Raw genomic sequence first — 19,834 nt, forward strand, 5'->3', positions numbered from 1 at the left:
GCTTTCATCGAAGCAACTCTTTTAATAATAGCAACCCAAGTGATCTGTTGCGGCAATTTTAGTTTAATATTGGTCGTGTTTTTTTCTGTGTTTTCAGTTTATTTTAGTTTTTAATCTTTGTTTCTTTTACGCTGAAGACGCCTACTTTTTATAAAGGTGAAATATCTGCGTCGTCTTAGTTTTTTTCGCTACTGACGAAGTCTCGTTTTGTCTGTTTTCTTCATTGAGTTTTCTCTCTTTGTTTCATTCCAAGTTTTGCCTTCTCTACTTTTACACCTCTGTTCTCATTTCCTTTTCTTCGTTTTTTCAGGTACTGCCCCTGTCATTGGTCTTCATATCTATGATTACATTCAATAACTTATGTTTGAAGTATGTTGGGGTGTCGTTTTACTATGTTGGAAGATCATTAACAACCGTCTTTAACGTCTTAATGACGTATATTATTCTTAGTAAGTTATTATAGTCAATGTGATAATGTTGGCAGCGAAAAGGGATGTCCCTCCCGTGCAATAAATAGTATCTCTACTCTTATCATGCATAACGAACGATTATCATCTGTGATGATTATCTAGTACATTGTAAATGTTATTTCGAAAGTAAATCTCATAGAACTTTGAATTTAATTTTGAAAAGCTCAGTAATGGCTCATTTGATTTCACTTCATAGCTAAGAAGTGTTGCACTTAAAAGACATTAAAAATCATAATAAACTTTAAAATAGTCTTATTTTACATGCACCCAAAACCAAGCAAGGAGGAGGCTGAATACAAGGAAATCTTTGGTACTTCACCATTCGGAGTTTAAATCCACTAACGCGACTCACAGAGGAGCGTTACTCAACAATACAATAAAAAAAAAAAAAATGCTGAACTTGAATTAAATAGTGACGAAGACTGCTCTGCCTTTCCACATCAAACAAGCTCAACTTAGAAACGACCGGAAAATTTTTTCCAAGACAGTGTAATTCAGGACTGAGTTCTGGTTGAACTTCGTTGAAGTGAGGATGCTAGGGCTGTTTTAAAAACATTCTTATTTTTATTTTCGTATATATATATATATATATATATATATATATATATATATATATATATATATATATATATATATATATATATATATATCTACTAGCTGTTGGGGTGGCGCTTCGCGCCACCCCAACACCTAGTTGGTGGGGGCGCTTCGCGCCCCCCCCAAGCCCCCCCGCGCGCGTAAGTCGTTACGCGCCATAATAGTTACGCGCCATTGTAGTTGTGTCCCTATGTCCCACCTGTGAATATAGATAGATATATATATATATGGTTTTAACTACGTAAAACTTGCGAATATACAACATTCTTTGCTGTCCCATTGTCTTTGCATATAAATAGATTGTCAGGTTTACCGACTCTTGAACATGCAACATATAATGGTCCATGGGAAAACAATCTGTATTCAGATCTATACCTCATGATTCTAATGATTGCCCTTGAGCTTTGTTGATGGTGATTGCTAATCGACCATTCCCTGTCCCGGTGTCCCGGTCGTCATTTACATCCCCCTGTTTCCTCCGGTGTCCCCGTTGTAGTTGTGTCCCTGTGTCCCGGTCGTCATTTATATTCCCTGTGTCCCGGTCGTCATTTGTATCCCGGTGTCCCGGTCTGTATATACATTCGTTTTTTAGTTTTGTTTTTCTCCTTTATTTTTTTCCTTTTTTTTCTTTTTTAGCTTATTTAGATTTTTAGATTTTTTAGTTTTTTTATTAGTTTTTAGTTTTTTTTTCTTTTTAGTTTTTTTGTCCCGGTCGTCATTTATATCCCCCTGTTTCCCCCGGTGTCCCCGTTGTAGTTGTGTCCCTGTGTCCCGGTCGTCATTTATATTCCCTGTGTCCCGGTCGTCATTTGTATCCCGGTGTACCGGTCTGTATATACATTCGTTTTTTAGTTTTGTTTTTCTCCTTTATTTTTTTCCTTTTTTTTCTTTTTTAGTTTATTTAGATTTTTAGATTTTTTAGTTTTTTTATTAGTTTTTAGTTTTTTTTTCTTTTTAGTTTTTTTGTAGTTTTTACCTTCTTTTTAGTTTTGTTAATTTTTTTTTTACTTATGTCCTGGTCGTCATTTATACTCCCTATGTCCCGGTGCTTTGTTGATTGCTAATCGAACATTCCTTTTGTCCTGGTCGCTTTCTCTTTGAGTGTCGTCATTTATTTTTTTCTTTTTTAGTTCTTTTAGTTTTTACCTTTTTTTTAGTTTTTTAGATGAAAATTTTTTTTAGTTTTTTCCTTTTTTTCTTTTTAGTTTTTATTGGTTTTTACCTTTATGTTAGCTTATTTTTCAGTTTTTTCCTTTTTTTTTAGTTTTTTTTTATTTTTTATTTTTTTTTTTAGTTTTTTACCTTTTTTTAGTTTTTTTAGTTTTTTTAGTTTTTTAGCTTTTTTACTTTTTTTATTAGTTTTTAGTTTTTTTGTAGTTTTTGCCTTTTTTTAGTTTTTTCAGTTTTTTTTTTAGTTTTTTATTGGTTTTTACCTTTATTTTAGCTTATTTTTCAGTTTTTTCCTTTTTTTTAGTTTTTTTTAGTTTTTAGTTTTTTTAGTTTTTTTAGTTTTTTACCTTTTTTTAGTTTTTTTAGTTTTTTAGCTTTTTTATTTTTTTTATTAGTTTTTAGTTTTTTTTGTAGTTTTTGCCTTTTTTTTAGTTTTTTTAGTTTTTTTAGCTTTTTTATTAGTTTTTAGTTTTTTTTGTAGTTTTTGCCTTTTTTTAGTTTGACAACTTATTTTTATATATATAGATAGTTTTTTTTTTTACTTATGTCCTGGTCGTCATTTATACTCCCTGTGTCCCGGTGCTTTGTTGATTGCTAATCGAACATTCCTTTTGTCCTGGTCGCTTTCTCTTTGAGTGTCGTCATTTATTAGTTTTTTCCTTTTTTTCTTTTTAGTTTTTTATTGGTTTTTACCTTTATTTTAGCTTATTTTTCAGTTTTTTCCTTTTTTTTAGTTTTTTTTTATTTTTTATTTTTTTTAGTTTTTTACCTTTTTTTAGTTTTTTTAGTTTTTTTAGTTTTTTAGCTTTTTTACTTTTTTTATTAGTTTTTAGTTTTTTTTTGTAGTTTTTGCCTTTTTTAGTTTTTTCAGTTTTTTTTTTAGTTTTTTATTGGTTTTTACCTTTATAGTTTTTTTAGTTTTTTAGCTTTTTTATTTTTTTTATTAGTTTTTAGTTTTTTTTGTAGTTTTTGCCTTTTTTTAGTTTTTTCAGTTTTGACGTCACCTGATCCAGTTTTTTCAGGTGACGTCACCTGACACATCCATCCACACATCCACAGACAGACAACTTATTTTTATATATATAGATATATATAAAAATAAGTTGTCTGTCTGTCTGTCTGTGGATCAGGTGACGTCATGTTTCTGTGTCGGCTGACGTCATGTTTTCGACTGACGAAATTACAGACCGGGACATCGGGGAAAAAAAAGAAAAAAGAAAAAAAACTAAAAAAACTAAAAAAAAGTAAAAACCAAAAAAAAAAAAACTAAAAAGACAAAAAGGGGAAAAATACAAAAATTTATTTCATCATATACCATTTCAAAAACGAAACGTATATACAGACCGGGACACCGGGATACAAATGACGACCGGAACACAGGGAATATAAATGACGACCGGGAAACAACTACAACGGGGACGCCGGGGGGCACAGGGGGATATATGAATGACCACGGGGACACAGGGAATGTTCGATTAGCAATCACCATCAACAAAGCTCAAGGGCAATCATTAGAATCATAAGGTATAACTAAAAAACCTAAAAAAAGGTAAAAAACTAAAAACTAAAAAAAAAGACCAATTCAAAAACGAATGTATATACAGACCGGGACACGGGGACACAAATGACGACCGGGACACCGGGACACAAGGAATATAAATGACGCCCGGGACACTCAAAGAGAAATCACAGACTGGGACACTGGAACACAAATGACGACCGGGACACATGGAATATAAATGACGACCGGGACACAGGGACACAACTACAACGGGGACGCCGGGGGGCACAGGGGGATATATAAATGACGACGGCGACACAGGGAATCGTCCATTAGCAATCACCATCAACAAAGCTCAAGGGCAATCATTAGAATCATGAGGTATAGATCTGAATACGGATTGTTTTCCCATGGACCATTATATGTTGCATGTTCAAGAGTCGGTAAACCTGACAATCTATTTATATGCACAGACAATGGGACAGCAAAGAATGTTGTATATTCGCAAGTTTTACGTAGTTAAAAACATATATATATATATATATATATATATCTCTCTATTCACAGGTGGGACATAGGGACACAACTACATTGGTGCGTAACTAATATGGCGCGTAACGACTTACGCGCGCGGGGGGGCTTGGGGGGGGGCGCGAAGTGCCCCACCAACTAGGTGTTGGGGTGGCGCGAAGCGCCACCCCAACAGCTAGTATATATATATATATATGTATATATATATATATATATATATATACTAGCTGTTGGGGTGGCGCTTCGCGCCACCCCAGCACCTAGTTGGTATTATACTTCATTATAGTTAGTACAATTACCACCAACTATAATAGTTGGTACTATACCTCATTGTTCTAATGATTGCCCTTTAGCTTTGTTGATGGCGATTGCTCATCAAACATTCCCTGTGTCCCCGTCGTCATTTATATATCCCCCTGTGCTCCCGGCTTCCCCGTTGTAGTTGTGTCCCTGTGTCCCGGTCGTTATTTATATTCCCTGTGTCCCGGTCGTCATTTGTGTCCCGGTGTCCCAGTTTGTAATTTCCCTTTGAATGTCTCGGTCGTCATTTATATTCCCTGTGTCCCGGTTGTCATTTGTGTCCCGGTGTCCCGGTCTGTATTTTCTCTTTGAGTGTCGCGGTCGTCATTTATATTCCCTGTACCCCGGTCGTCATTTGTGTCCCGGTCTGTAGTGTCATCTTATAAAGACGTCATATACAAAGCCATATATACTTATAATGACGTCATATGCAAACCCACAAACAAACAAACATGCATACATATAACTTATTTATATATATATAGAGATATAGTTTCTTTTTTAGTTTTTCTCTTTTAGTTTTTCTTTTTTTTTAGTTTTGCAGCTCTTTTAGTTTTTTTTAGCTTTTTTTTTTTAGTTTTTCACCTTTTTTCTTTTTTTCTTTTTTTTAAGTTTTTTCTTTTTAGGTTTTTTCTTTTTTTTCGCTTTTTTCGCGCCATATTAGTTACGCGCCACTGTAGTTGTGTGCCCGTTGTGGCATTTCGCTTTGAAGGGTTAACTCCAGGTTTTTTACCGATCCAATAAATAAGTTCCCTTGAAAAGTCGTGCAAAGTGCTAAGCAATGCAAAATTAAAAAGGAACAAAAATGACTAGATTACCAAAATAATTACGAAATGAATAAAGTAGTTATTCTATATCTCCGCTTCCTTTCTCTCATATTTCTGAATATTTTGCCCCATAAATTTGTATTTATGTACTTCTTTTTTTTAAAGAGATATTTAAGATTTGTTCGAACATAAAATTGAAATATGCAGATTGCAAACTATAGAAAAATGTAAAAGGTCGTAGATGTCTCTAAATGGCTAAAATATGTAAGAGTGTGCCTACATTTGACCTTTTTTTTGTGAAACTGCAGTGGAATTCTCAACCAATCAATAGACGCTTTTTGAGCTCTACAGATTTTCAGTCACGTTTTCTAAAAAGCATCAAATGTAGACGCGCGTTAAGAAAAAAAAATTATTTTATGCGGAACTGCAAAATTCATAGAAAATCATAACAGTGTTAAAATTTTGTAATAAAAAAAAAACTGGCTAGAAAGAAAAATTGAATTAGTCAGAATATGTTTTAATGGGAGTATACTATTGTATCTAGTAACCTATTAAGAGTGCATATTTTAATTAGATTCTTTGAATAATGAAAGCTTTAAAAAAACAATTTTTCCACTGATAAAAAAAATATTTCAGAATTTGACTTCACTGTATTAGAATATATATTAAGTCAAAAGACAGAAAGAAAGGGACACTACGAAAAACTGAATGAAAGATGCCTGAGCAAGAAAAGGAGAGAGAAAAAAATAAATACCATAAAAAGACACGAGAGAATAAAAAGTAACTAAAACGCGCTACCATGGACTCATTATACTGATTGACTAGACTTATTATACTCATGAACTGAAAACGAGTAGAAATTATTCCGTATATGAGGAGGTTCGCCCCTCGTCAATACCTCGCTCTTTACACTGAAATTCAAATTTTGTTCCAATTATTTAGGAATCTTTAGGAATTTTAAAAATAATGCTGGGAAATCCGGCGCCCTGTTCATGGAAAATTCTCTTCCCCCATAGAAAACTCTTCCATGGAGATCCTCCCTTGTAACCAACCCCCCCCATACCAGAAAAATACCCCTGTCTGTATACTTCTCAATAACCAATACTGCATATGAAAAATGGGTAAATTTCATAAGTTGCAGCCCTTCCCCCAGGGATTGTGGGGGATTAAGTCGTTCTCAAGGACATAGTTATTATATTTTTCGACAATGCTGAACAAAGCGGCTCTCTCAAAATTTTGTTCCAATGACCTTTGGGAAAAAATGAGCGTGGGGGGGAGGCGGGCTATTTGCCCTCCAATTTTTTGGTCACTTAAAAAAGCCACTAGAACTTTTAATTTCCGTTCGAATGAACCCTCTTTTGACATTCTAGGACCACTGGGTCCATGCGATCATCGTGGGAAAAAATATAGTAAAAACAACAAATAAACACACAAAAAAAATGGCAAAAAATGCAAAATTCTACATCTTTGCAGATAGAAGCTTGTAATTTCTAAAGTAGGGTTCTCTGATACGCTTAATCTACTGTTGTTATTTTCATTTTATGACTTTCAGAGCTTGTTTTCCCCTTTTTTTGAAAATAAGGCAAATTTTCTCTGGTTCTTAACTTTGTTGGGTAAGACTAAACTTGATGAGCCTTATTTATTTGAAATCAGCATAAAAATCTGATTCTTTCGATGAATCCATTGGTATCAAAATTCCGTTTTTTAGAGTGTCGGTTACTATTGAGCCGGGTCACTCCTTACTTACAGTTCGTTACCACGAACTGTTGATTGTTTTGTTTATTCCGTAAATTTTTTTATTCAAAATGTTGGTACTTTAATATTGTTTTATACAACCATATGCACCATTTATTTAGGAACAATGCATGTGTAACTTATTTGGATTTCTATTTTCCAGAAACTAAGACATCTACTGGAGCCTTTATATGTTGTGCTGTCATAGTCTCCGGATTTTGGCTAGGAGTTGACCAGGAAGGATCAACTGGTTAGTCTTTTCACTTTGTGAAATTAAAAAAGGTGTATATGTAAAAATAATGAGGCTCCTTCTCTATGATTGAAAGATATATGCACATAGTAGGGCTAATCTGGTATGAGATTCTAAATTTTATGCATAGCCTAGGTTAATACAGGTTGCCTGTCTTTCAATTTATAAATGAAACTTTTTTTTGTACTATTTTCATTGATCTTTTTTATGGTCTATTCTAGTTTTGACTTTTTTCAATTTATAGGCTAAGTGTTTTTGGATTTTAAGCCAAAATATTTGGGCTTTAATGTCATTCACTGCTTTAATTAAAGTTTTAAAACAAAACAAATTAAATTAAAAATAAATCAAATTAAAATAATTAAAATTAAAGTTGTAAAATAAATTAAAAATAAATAAATTGAAAATATATGTGAAAATAATAAGCCTGCGCTGAGCACTCTACATGGTTGAAAGATCTATCCGCATGGTAGAGGTTTTTCCGATGTGAGATTCTAAGAAAAGGGAGTAATCTTTTTTTTTAACAATCTTATGCATAATACTACTGCTTGTCAGGTTAATACTATTTGTCATTCTTTCTATTTATATTAGTAGAGAAAATATTATTAGTAGAGATCGGTATTTTATCGGTATGATTATATTAGTAGAGATCGGTATATTTAAAAACTCGTAGCATAGCTAAATTCAGTTTTTTTGTACAAAATCATACATTTCAACAAAAATCACACACTCTAACTCAGCATTGAAAATTGGCGCAATGAGTTGGCATAACGATTAGTTCTAACTTTTGGGGGTTGAAGATGTTTTGTAACTAAGTTCGACTATTGGGAGGGGCTGGTTTGGTTAGTAGTGATTGGTGGCTCTTATTGGCTAGGGTGGATTTTCCAAATTGCTGAATAAGGTGTTCAAGCCGGACTTTAAGTGGAGATAAATTTAATTTAGTGAGCGCTTGATCATAGGGTATGTCGCGGTTTCTGAGTATAATCCTTGTTATTCTTTTCTGGACGGACTCTATGTCGCGTAATAGGTACGCTGTGCGGATAGCAGATGGACCTCACACCGGGCACGCGTACTCGAGCAACGGGCGAACACAATACATGTAGGCATGGAGAAGACTTTCAGTATCACACCCAAAACGCCTCATTTTGGTAAGTGTCTGAAGGCTTGCATTAGTGGACGGTTAAATTAATATGGGCACTGAAACTACAGTCACTAGTGAAAGTTACTCTTAATATTTTCATTTCGTTCACAATCGGGAAAGGGATTAGAGGCATATCTATATTCCGCTTCAGAGGGTTGAAACAAATTATCTTCGACTTGGCTACGTTGATGGTAAGATCATGACTAGAGCATTTGGTCTTTAGCTGATCAAATAACTGGTCTGAAAACTGCTTTGTTATAATCGTGTTTTCGACCAGGTAAGCGAGCTCTATGGACAGATCATCTACAAACTTGTAACGGTCGTCGTGATAACTAAGCAGGGAATTAATTACAGCCAGGAAAATTATTCCAGCTAATTCCGTGCCTTGTGGGGCCCCGCAAGAAGTATCTGACCATGATGAATCCGAATCATTTTCGTGGAGTGCAGAGACTTTGTTTTCGACCAGTTAAGAAGTCAAGTACAAGGCCAAGGGTGTGTTGTTTGGCATACATTTCCTGGAGATTCATGCCTGCAGTCAGGTGGTAGATTGGGTCAAAGGCCTTTCTGAAATCCACTGCGCAAATGTCGACGAAACAGCTACATTTTTCGAGCCATTGGAGGACACAGTCAAACATTCATACTAGGTAGATTGTAGTACTACACTCGGGGAGCCCACCATACCGGAATTTATCAATACGCCCATGAATTTGTTTCAGAAGAAACATGAATATGAAGGCCTCAGTTACTTTCACCAAATAAGGTGTAAGTGAGATCGGGCGGAGATCGTCGCATGCACTAGGGGGGGGCTTTTTAGGGTTAACTAATATAGGTCCGTTTTCACTATGAGAAATAGCCGGAAGTAAAACACTCGTTTATGTTGATTAACAGTGGTAATGCTATGAAAGCTGCATATTCACGTAGCAATTTGGCAGGTAATTCACAAGGGTATGAAGATGTATTCGGTTTGATCATCCGTAATTCAGTGTTAACGTCGAACTCACTAACTATTATGTTGCTCTCAGGCTCACATTTTTCAAGTATGGTGGACTTTTCATTAGCCGTAATAGGTGGATAGGTAGTGCAGACCTTGGTGAAGAATACGCTCACTAGCTTTTCATTTTTTTTTATATTATTTTCATCAGTCTTTTTACGGTCTTTTCCATTTTTTTTATACGTGCCTGGATGTGAAGCCAAAATATTCGGGCTTTAATAGTTTATTTATTCGCTGCTTTAATTAAAGCTTCACTTGTTCGTATTATCATTTTATTAAAAAAAAAAAGTTTTTTTTTAAGCAACATTAAAACTTAAAGCGAACAGAAATTATTCCGTATATGAAAGAGGATGTCCCATCCTCAACGCCGTGCTCTTTACACTAAATTTTTAAAACAATAAAAAGCTTTAGCGTAAAGAGCGGGGCGTTGAGGAGGGGACAGCCCCTTTCATATGCGGAATAATTTCTGTTCATTTTAAGTTTTAATGTTGCTCCTTAATTTCAGTTAAAAAAAATTGTTTTATTTATTGATTTTCTAAACGTTTTGAGTTAATACATTTCGGCTCACCGTACACGAGTAATAAAAAAAAATGCATATTAATTTTACTTTTTTCGGCTAAATGTCTTTTTCAAAGTTTTGATCGGACCATTTTGAGAGAAAGGGGCGGGGGAGGGGGCCTAGTTACCCTCAAAATTTTTGGATTACTTAAAAAATGCCACTAAAACTTTTAATTTTATTTACGAACTTTTTTATTCTTAACAAATATACGCAACTTACAAATTAACTTTTTTAACGAACTTCTATATTCTTATTTGTTTATTACGTATGTGAGGGGGCTCACCCCCTCGTCGACACTAAAGTTCGAATTTTGTTCCAATTCTTTAAGAGCGACCCTTGAATCACGAAGGCCGTTTAATAAGGATAATAGCTCTTAGCAAATACTAAAAATACTTTAGCGTAAAGAGCTAGGTATTGAGGAGGGGACGAACCCCTCATATACGGAATAATTTTTGTTCAATCTAAGTTTCAATGTTGTTCCGTACTTTCAGTTAAAAAAAACTTGTTTTTTATTACTTAATTTCTGAACGTTTATGAATTGATGACCCCTGAATCACAAAGACCATATAATTAGAATAAATAGCTCTTTCGAAATTACTAAAAATACTTTAGCGTAAAGAGCTAGGTACTGAGGAGGGGACGAAACCTCTCATATACGTAATAATTTCTGTTCACTTAAAGTTTTAATGTTGCTCCATACTTTCAATTAAAAAAACTTGTTTTTTTTTTATTTAATTTCTGAATGTTTTTGAATTAATGATCCCTGAATCACAAAGGCTATTTAATTAGAATAAATAGCTCTTTTGAAATTACTAAAAATACTTTAGCGTAAAGAGCGAGGTATTAAGGAGGGGATTAACCCCTCATATATGTAATAATTTCTGTTCGCTTTAAGTTTTAATGTTGCTCCTTACTTTCAGTTGAAAAAACTTGCTTTTTTATTTAATTTCTCATTGCTTCTTTTTAAATAGATAGATAGATAGATAGATAAGTGTATTTCAAAAAACCCATGGGCCATATATACAAAAATATAAATAAATAACAAACAAGCAAGGAAATTAACAACAGTACGAACACGCACAAAAAACAGAATTCAACGCAAAAAATACCTAATCTAACTACAAAAGAAATTAGTCATATAAAACTTTTTCTTCATATTGAAGATTTATCTATATATACTCCCACTCGAAATATTGTGGTTGGGTTACTATTTTGTAGAATACCCGGAAGCATCAAATTAACCCCATGCAAATAAATTTCCCGTAAATCCAAGAGCACCGGGCATTTCCGGAGAAAATGATCCAAGTCTTTATCATCATCTTTACAAAGGGGACAAACATACCGCCTATCGGGACCAACTATCATTTTATTTTTGTCGAACGTTTTTTGCCTGTTCTGGATTGGAAGACAATTTGCCCTAAGCTGAATCCAACGACGTAGAATCATAGCCGTTAAGTTAAATTTAAAATAAACTTCCTCTTCAAAACTAGGTTTTGCCTGATTATAATGTTGCAGGGTTGTAGAATCAAAAACCAGCCCTTGCCAATACTGAATTTCCTGACACTCTAATATAAATCGTACCTGGCTTTCCAAATTTGTTGATACATCACGAGAGCAAAGACCATTATTCCATAAATAAGGCATTCCTACTTTTTCTAGTAATGATTTAATTTGGGATGGCCACGAGGTTTTTAAACCACATTTCAACATCTCTTCATATGCCGCTCTTACTAGTCTATCTTCATTACTCTTAGTTAACTTCAGCCAGAATCTAAGCATTAAAATATACCTACGTAGCTTTAAAGAAAACAGGTCAATTTCACCTTTCAGAATCTGTGAATGAGTTGTCTGATGTAGACCAAACACTCTTTTATAATACTGGAGCTGAAGGGACTCCAGTTGCTGCACTGTTTCTCCACCCCATATCTCTGCTCCATATTCTATCACGGGTAAAATTTTTGTGTTAAATATTCTTTTATGCATTTTTAGGTTTTTGATCCCCATTATTGTCGGGTTTCTAAATATAGCTGACATGGCCACCCTACCTCTCTTAATTATTTCATCAACATGACTCCTTAGGCTTCCATTTTCCGATAAGATAAAGACTAAATATTTTATTCTTTTACTTATAAATAGTTCCTTATTATTAAAATTAAATGTATATTTTTCATCGTCCCCAACCTTCCTTTTTTTTTAAATAACAACTTCGCTCTTTTCAGTATTCAGCCTTAACTTTTTTATATGCAAATATTCTTCTATGAGATTCAAAAGAGTCTGTAGATCTTGCGGTTTATTAGCCACCAAAGCAATATCATCTGCAAATAATAAGAGAGATAGTTTTTGAGTCCCTAGGCTAACTTTCGGAGCCCATCTATTCTCTAGAAAATTAACAACATCATTAATAAAAATATGAAACAACTTAGGTGAAAGGGTGCTGCCCTGTTTTACTCCCCACTTAATATCAAAATGCTTCGAAAACCTATTACCAACTTGAATGATTCCACTCACACAAGTATACATGCTCACTATCAATCTAACAAATGAATGGGGAAGGCCAATATTTAGCATGGCATCCTTCAATGACTCTCTGTCGATACTATCAAAAGCCTTATGGAGATCCAGAAATCCCACATAAAGACAAGTTTTACCCTTTCCATATTTATCTATTAATGCCTTTAAAATAAACACACTATCTGTTGTCCCATACCCTGTCCTGAAACCTCCTTGTTCCTCATGTATTAAATTATTTTTATTTAACCAATTGGAATGCCTGGTATCTAATATTTTCTCCAAAACCTTACTTAAAGCAGGGACAAGTGCTACTAAACGATAATTTTATGAGCCTTCGGGTTTCCTCTCTTAAAAAGTGGTATAAGCAATGATGTCTTCCAAGCGCTTGGCCATTGCCCTGGCCTTAACACCTTATTACAAAGAAGAACAATCTTTTTAAATAATGCTGGAAAATCCAGCGCCCCCTTCATGAAAATTCTTTTTCCCCAAGATAAATTCCTCTACGGAAAGATCTTGTCACGTAACTCCCTCTCCAAAACCCCCCACCACCAGATAAAATCCCCCCTGAAAACGTCAGGATACCTCCCAATAACCAATAATGTAAACATTAGGAAAAATCCATAACTTGCAGCCCTTTCCGTGGGGACTGTGGGGGATTATATTTACCAGATTTTCGACTATGCTGAACAAAATGGCTATCTCAAATTTTGATCCGGTGACTTTGGGAAAAACGAGCGTGGGAGGGGGCCTAGCTGCCCTCCAATATTTTTGGTTACTTAAAAACCGCTCTAGAACTCTTAATCTTTGTTAAAATAGCCCTCTTGCGACATTCTAGAACCACTAGATCGTTACGATTACCGCTGAAAAAAAAAAAAAAAACAACAACAAAAAAACAAATAAACACGCATCCGTGATCTTTCTTCTGGAAAAAAAAATCCACATTTTTTCAGAAAGGAGCTTGAAACCTCCACAGTAGGGTTCTCTGATACGCTGAATCTGATGGTGTAATTTTCATTAAGATTCTGTGACTTGTAGAATTTTTTCCCCTTTTTTCGAAAATAAGGCAAATTTTCTAAGGCTCCTAACTTTTGATGGATCAGACTAAACTTGATGCAACTTATATATTTAAAATCAGCATAAAAATTCCATTCTTTCGATGTATATATTGGTGTCAGAATCCCGTTTTTTAGAGTTTTAGTTACTATTGAGCCGGGTCGCTCCTTACTACAGTTCGTTACCACCAACTGTTTGACTTATATAGCTCACTGCTAGGTAAAGCAGAAATCTTAAAGCTTAAATTGCTGGAAAACTACAGGTTCTATGACTGTCTTAGCTCTATGACTATCTACCTTAGTTCTTCTACCCTAGGAATGACGCATGGACGGATAATAAATAGATATATCTGTTAACAAATGAACTAACCTCCTTTTTATCCAATCCTAATAAGGTTGGGTTAATGCCTGATTTGCCTCTCACTCAATTGGACTCTTTGTCTTGGCTTTTTCTACAATTAAACATGGTTTGATGCCAAAAACTATTCAATACTAATTCAAACTTTTAACTCGACCGAGTCCGTTGATTTTTTAATTAAAATTGAATATTCGTCGGCATCAAGCCATGACTAATTGTAGAAAAAGCCGAGACAGATAGTCCAATTGAGTGAGAAGCAAATCTGGCATTAATCCCCTTATTAGGATTAGTTCATTTGTTAATATATATTTCTATCCCGAATCAAGGAATTTATCTTTGACTCATATTCTATTCCGAATATTACCCGAATCAAGACAGATTGTCCTATGGAGTGAGAGGCAAATCTGTCATTAACCACCCCCTCCCCTTATTAGGATTGTATAAGAATTGTGCTAGTTCATTTGTTAATAGATATGTCTATCTATTATCCATCCATGCGTCATTCCTAGGACAGAAGAGCTAAGGAAGATAGGCATAGAGCTAAGATAGTCATAGAACCTATGTTTTTCCAAGTGTTTGGTTAAATGGCACGGGTAAACGGTGGGAGTAAGTATGAGTCTCTAATTGGACCATTACTTGTTTGTTATCTTTTAGTAAGTCACGCCCACCTAGAGTCTAAGGTAGGTTGACCAATGATTTCAAATTGACATAGGACCATTAGATAGCCTGGAATGAGAGGGAAACAAGGCACGCCTACCTATGCAGTATTATACCAAGAATTTAGAATTGACAAAGGACCGTTAATTTGCGTGGAATTTCTCTACTTTTTGATTGATTTTTTTTTCATTTATTATATTTTTTCTTCTTTGTTTAATATGTTATTAAGTTTACCTGATTCCTAAATGTGTGTGCCTAACATTATCCTCTCACCTCCCCTCCTCGAATTGTACATCCCTCCTCTTTATATTGTACAGTTTCCTTGATAATCACGTACCTTTCCTGTTTTAATGGCTCTCTCCCTTCTATTCCCCGGACCTATGTTCGCTTATACGTGTTGGTCTACCTTACTGTACTCAATCAACATTTAGAAGTGACTCCTATGTGAATCTGTTGGCCGGTGACTTAAAATTCAGTTTTTTTTTTTTTTTTTTTTATCTGAAAATAGTTACCTGATCCAAGCATTTTTTATTCCCCCCTGGATTTAAAAAAAAAACCTTTTTGGGGATGTTTTCATTAAAAAAACCTTTACTTTGATATTTAAATTGGCAAAAATTAAAAGACCACATATCTGCCCCCCCCCCTAGATTGCTGTTTTACAGCTTTGCAGCTAGATTACAGCTCTACATTTTCATAAATTTGCTGAATATCAGTTGAAAATTGAAGCTTAAAAAATAAGCTATTCCATAAAATTATCCTATAGATCAAATACCAACGTATTTTCGTATAAGATAGTATGTGAGTTACCAGCAACTATAGACATGAATTTGACTTTGAAATAAGATAGTTTAATTTGCATTAAACTAAAATTTAGGAAAATATACCAGTGTAAACTGCACACACACTTTGTGAATAGTATTGCCATCTATTTTTGTATCAAACTAGATTCCCTCAGAGAATCACCCACTGGCACTCCAAAAATTGCTGAAAAACTGACGATTTCGTAAAATATATTGCATCTTGATAATAAATAGTATGGTGACAATGAAACACAAAACGAACAGAAATTAAAATGAATAACCGAGTCAAACTCCAAACGAGCAGAAATTAACATGAATAGGGCTGACAACCCCTATGCCGTCTCAAGACCAGAACATAATTGTCAAAACTCGTTCTGAATAGAGCAAATCTTTTGCGACCAATTCGCAAATTACAACTTTTTAGGACTAATTTAAGTGGGGTAGAGCTCAACAGAAACGCTTGAAATGGAGTTGTTTACCTGACGATCGGAATTTCATCCTATTAGAGATCCTGGAAAATCTGTCTCTCGAGTCGGTTAAGAGAAGATATAACAAATATTTTTAAACAAGAAGCGGGGCAATTACCAGGACCAGTGTCATATCGTCACTTGTGATGGAGCCTTGAAGCCTGTAGTGAAAAGAAGCAAAAAAAAAAAAACAAAAAAAACACTAGCTTAAATAAAATAATTTCATTGCCGCTAATAAAATTAATAATGCATAATTCTTATCAACTATCTTACTAAATGTTAATAAAAGGAAATTTATTCTTCTTACAGTCTGACCGCAAAGCAAGGCAATGTAGAAACAAGAAAAAAGAACCTTAAAAAAAAAGAGAAAAAAAAATCCAAAATAAGGTTGACTAAAATCGTATTATGGAGCAGATTTTAGCTGTTAGGCCGCATAATATAATCCGCTGCACAGTATGTGGCCACGGGCCGTAGTTTGTCCATTCCTAGTCTAGAGTATTCTTTTTTTTCTATCCACTTGTTTTATTGCGAAACATTTTTCATTAAAATAATCTTATCATAAATTTATGGATTCTATAGCTAACATGAACTGGATCATTCAACGGTACCCTTTGATTTTTTCACCTTTTTCCCAATAGAAAAAAACTATTTTGAAAAACTTCATAAGCAGTATCTTAGCCGTTCTGGAAAATTAAGAGAGTATCAGAAATACTCATTTTCTTTTTGTGACAATAATATCTTATCTCTGGATCATTAAGTCTGGAAGACATGTTACTTGTACTTGGATCTCAGCAAATATTGTGGAAATTCACATGCAATCTTTTTGCTCTATATATTGTTTTAAGTCTGGAACACACGTTACTTGTGCTTGAATCTCAGCAAATATGGTGGAAATTCACATTCAACTATTTTGCTCCATGTATTGGTTTAAATGGTAGGCTTTTTCCAACACAAGAATTTCTTATTTTTCTAGCCGACTGCAATGAAGTTTGTATGAGTTTAATTTTAGTCGCAAGCGAAAACTTGATGCACCTGTGATAAGACTTGATAAGACTCTTAACATGTTTGTTAATTATATTATTTATATTATATTATTTAATTATATTATTTAATTATATTATTTAACAGATTGTGCATTCTAATTGGACATGATTTATCGGATTGCTCATTCCGTTTGCATTGAAATTGTATTGAAAAGAAATTTTAGTTTTTGGTGGAGTCAGAATTCTCTTCCTAGAACCGTCGATTAAAGTTGTATTTTAATTTGGTGTTTCACAGAAAAGCACCAGGTGAGTCAGTCAATTGGAAATCTGGTGTTTTAGATCCCCTCATTCACTAAAATTTAAAGGGGTGAATATATAATTCGAAACATCTAGGGGGAGGGAGGGATAATTAGTGATTTATTATTTTGAACTGAAATTAACAACGAATGTGTTTTTAATAAAAATAATCCCCTGAGAGGTATTGTTCAAAATTTAAGGGGATGGGAATTTAGTTTTGACTTACTCTGAGAATTTCTTATAACAACTAGTGAAAGGAGACTTATTTAGTAAGAAGGAGTTCAAGAAGGTATTAAAGGTGTGTGTGTAACTGAAGCTTCGTTCAACTCACCCTCCCTCTCTGCATTTCAACCCTCATTTAACTCAGTCTCCATTCAAATCAACCCAGTGCAACTCAAAACCCATAGAATTCAACCCCCATGCAACTAAATTCTCATTCGATTCTGCAACAGGCAATCTAACACTCATTAAACTCAGCCCCATGCAACTCAACACCCGTTTAACTCAACCCACTTTAACTTAACGCTTGTTTGGGTAACTCAACCTAACTTAACCTAAGGGTTGAGTTCAATGGAGTGTGAGTTAAATTGGGGTTGCGCTTAAAGGGAGTGTAGTTATATTAGAGTTGATTTAAATGGTATTGCATTAAATGAGGGTTGAATTACACGGGACTTGAGTTGATTCAGCGTTGAGTTGTACGGGGATGATCTGACCGAGCTTCGAATCGCCGGTGAGTTAAGTTAAACGGGTTTTGAGTTAAACAGGGCTTGAGTTGCAAGAGGGTTGAGTTAAACAGAAGCCCTGTTAAACGGCGGCTGATTTGCACGGGGGCTCAGTTAAATGGGTTGAGTTGCAAGAGGTTCGGTTAAACGAGGGCTCAGCTGCCCGGAGACCAGTGTTAAAGGATTAAAAACATTAAGGAAGCAGGCACTTGCTGTATTGTAAACGAGTTTTTGAAATATGGTAGTTACGACGTTAGAGATGAGATACCGAAAACTATAAACATGCTATCTGCTGGAAGTACGATGTACCTAGTCACTTTAAGTCGAACTTTGATTGAACCTCTTTATTAAACTAATGAAAAGAGTGAATGTAGTAATTATAGAGGTATTATTCTGATTTCGGTTGGCGGTAAATTGCTTAGTATGAGGGTGTTTATGGAATCTAGAGATGCAGCAGGTAAAATTTAAAGAGAAGAACATTGTGGTCTTGTGGAAGGGAGAGATGCATTGACCCAAGTTTCACAGTGATTATTCAAACCCCTTTAGTCATCATTCTATCGAATATGAACGGCTGAGAGGAAAGCTTCCGTTTTTGTATATATACCAATTAATAACGTTAAAGTGTGTGCGAGAATGCAGTTATTGTGGTAGGAAATGTGGTTTGTTGGATGTTTAGTGCAGAATTGGGGGTTAAATGGGGTTAGTACCCCCCCCCCCCTGTTTGTATGGATTTAGTCCCCCCCCCCTGTTTGTGTGGATTTTATTGTGGGTTTAGTTCGGATGAGGACACGAGAGGTTTTGGAAAACTAATTAAATAAGAAAGTGAAACGGTTCTAAACCTCGCTGATGGGGATAAAGGGGTATCCATGGTTAGGTTACTACTTATTGGGAGTTTTGAGGGTACAGGGTGTTAACTCTTGTTGCATTAATGAAAATGAAGAAGTGATGCCTGATGAAGATGTAAAAAGTGGAACATCCAATACCTGAGGAGTTTATAATGTTGAAAAAAGGTTTAGAAGAATAAATAAGCGTTGTGTCGTGAAGCTGTGAGATTCTAACCAGTTTTTCTTAATGAATATTTCCAATTTGATTTAGTCTAGTTCTCGTGTCACGTGTTTTATTTAAGACTTTAGTCTTCACTTTTCACCTTGTGGTGAAATTGTGAACTGATGGCCTGCTTGGCAATACAAGACTCAAAGTTTGATTCAAGATGCCCTAAGGTTGGGACGACAGGCTTGCTAATAGGCCCTGTGACTGAAATTTTGATTCTGAGATCAAAATTTGAATGGCTGAGAACCATTAAATCACTGGGCCATCAAATGTCCTTTTATCTTTACTTTCATAGTCGAAATCTTTTTAGAAAAAAAGACATCTTTTAGAAAAACTCCCTACTGGAGCTAGCTTCCCTTTTGTTGACTTTATTCGTCAAGACAGAAATAGATAATCAGGAATATAAGAAATGAGTTGTTATAATGTGTTAGTGATAAAAACATGCCCTATGGTAGTGAAAGCCACAGTAATGACATTTTTTGAATAAAAATGTGTTAAATGTTTTCAAGAAGAGTTGGTTGGCAAGAATTTTTGGCACTGATCCAAACGATTGCTTATGAGAAAAGAAGTATAAAAAAAATAAATCTTGTCCTACACCACGTTCTAGGGCTATAATGAAAGTTGAATATTACGTAAAGTCGCATGGTTAAGTTGCATTTTACTTGTAAAAGATGTTTTTTACTTACTGAAATTTTGTTACTGGGGGTCTAGATGGGCCAAAAAAAGATAAAAAAAAAAAAAAAAATCCTTGAACAGGATAAAAAGAGGTCAAAAGAAGAAATTTAAAGGAAATAAGAATATCTTGGGAGGAAGGGAATAGTGTAACGATAAATAATAGTTCGAATAGGGATAAACCCTTTTATTAGGCAGTAGTGAATATTCCGATCACATTTACAGTGATCGTCATCAGCAGAAATGTTTTTCACTCA

The 19,834-nt window shown here is 34.6% G+C and overlaps 1 protein-coding gene across 1 annotated transcript in view; it reads left to right on the forward strand.

The window, feature by feature from the left end:
* The first annotated feature begins 314 nt into the window (after positions 1–314).
* Positions 315–19,834, forward strand: part of LOC136033123 (GDP-fucose transporter 1-like) — an 86,377-nt gene continuing 66,857 nt past the window's right edge. The window contains exons 1-2 of the mRNA XM_065713753.1: positions 315–449; positions 7,234–7,320. Coding sequence (XP_065569825.1) covers positions 341–449; positions 7,234–7,320 — 196 coding nt within the window. The 5' untranslated portion in view covers positions 315–340. The remainder of the gene's footprint in view (positions 450–7,233; positions 7,321–19,834) is intronic.

The sequence above is a fragment of the Artemia franciscana genome, chromosome 11 (assembly GCF_032884065.1).
Source record: "Artemia franciscana chromosome 11, ASM3288406v1, whole genome shotgun sequence".
Taxonomy (NCBI): domain Eukaryota; kingdom Metazoa; phylum Arthropoda; class Branchiopoda; order Anostraca; family Artemiidae; genus Artemia; species Artemia franciscana.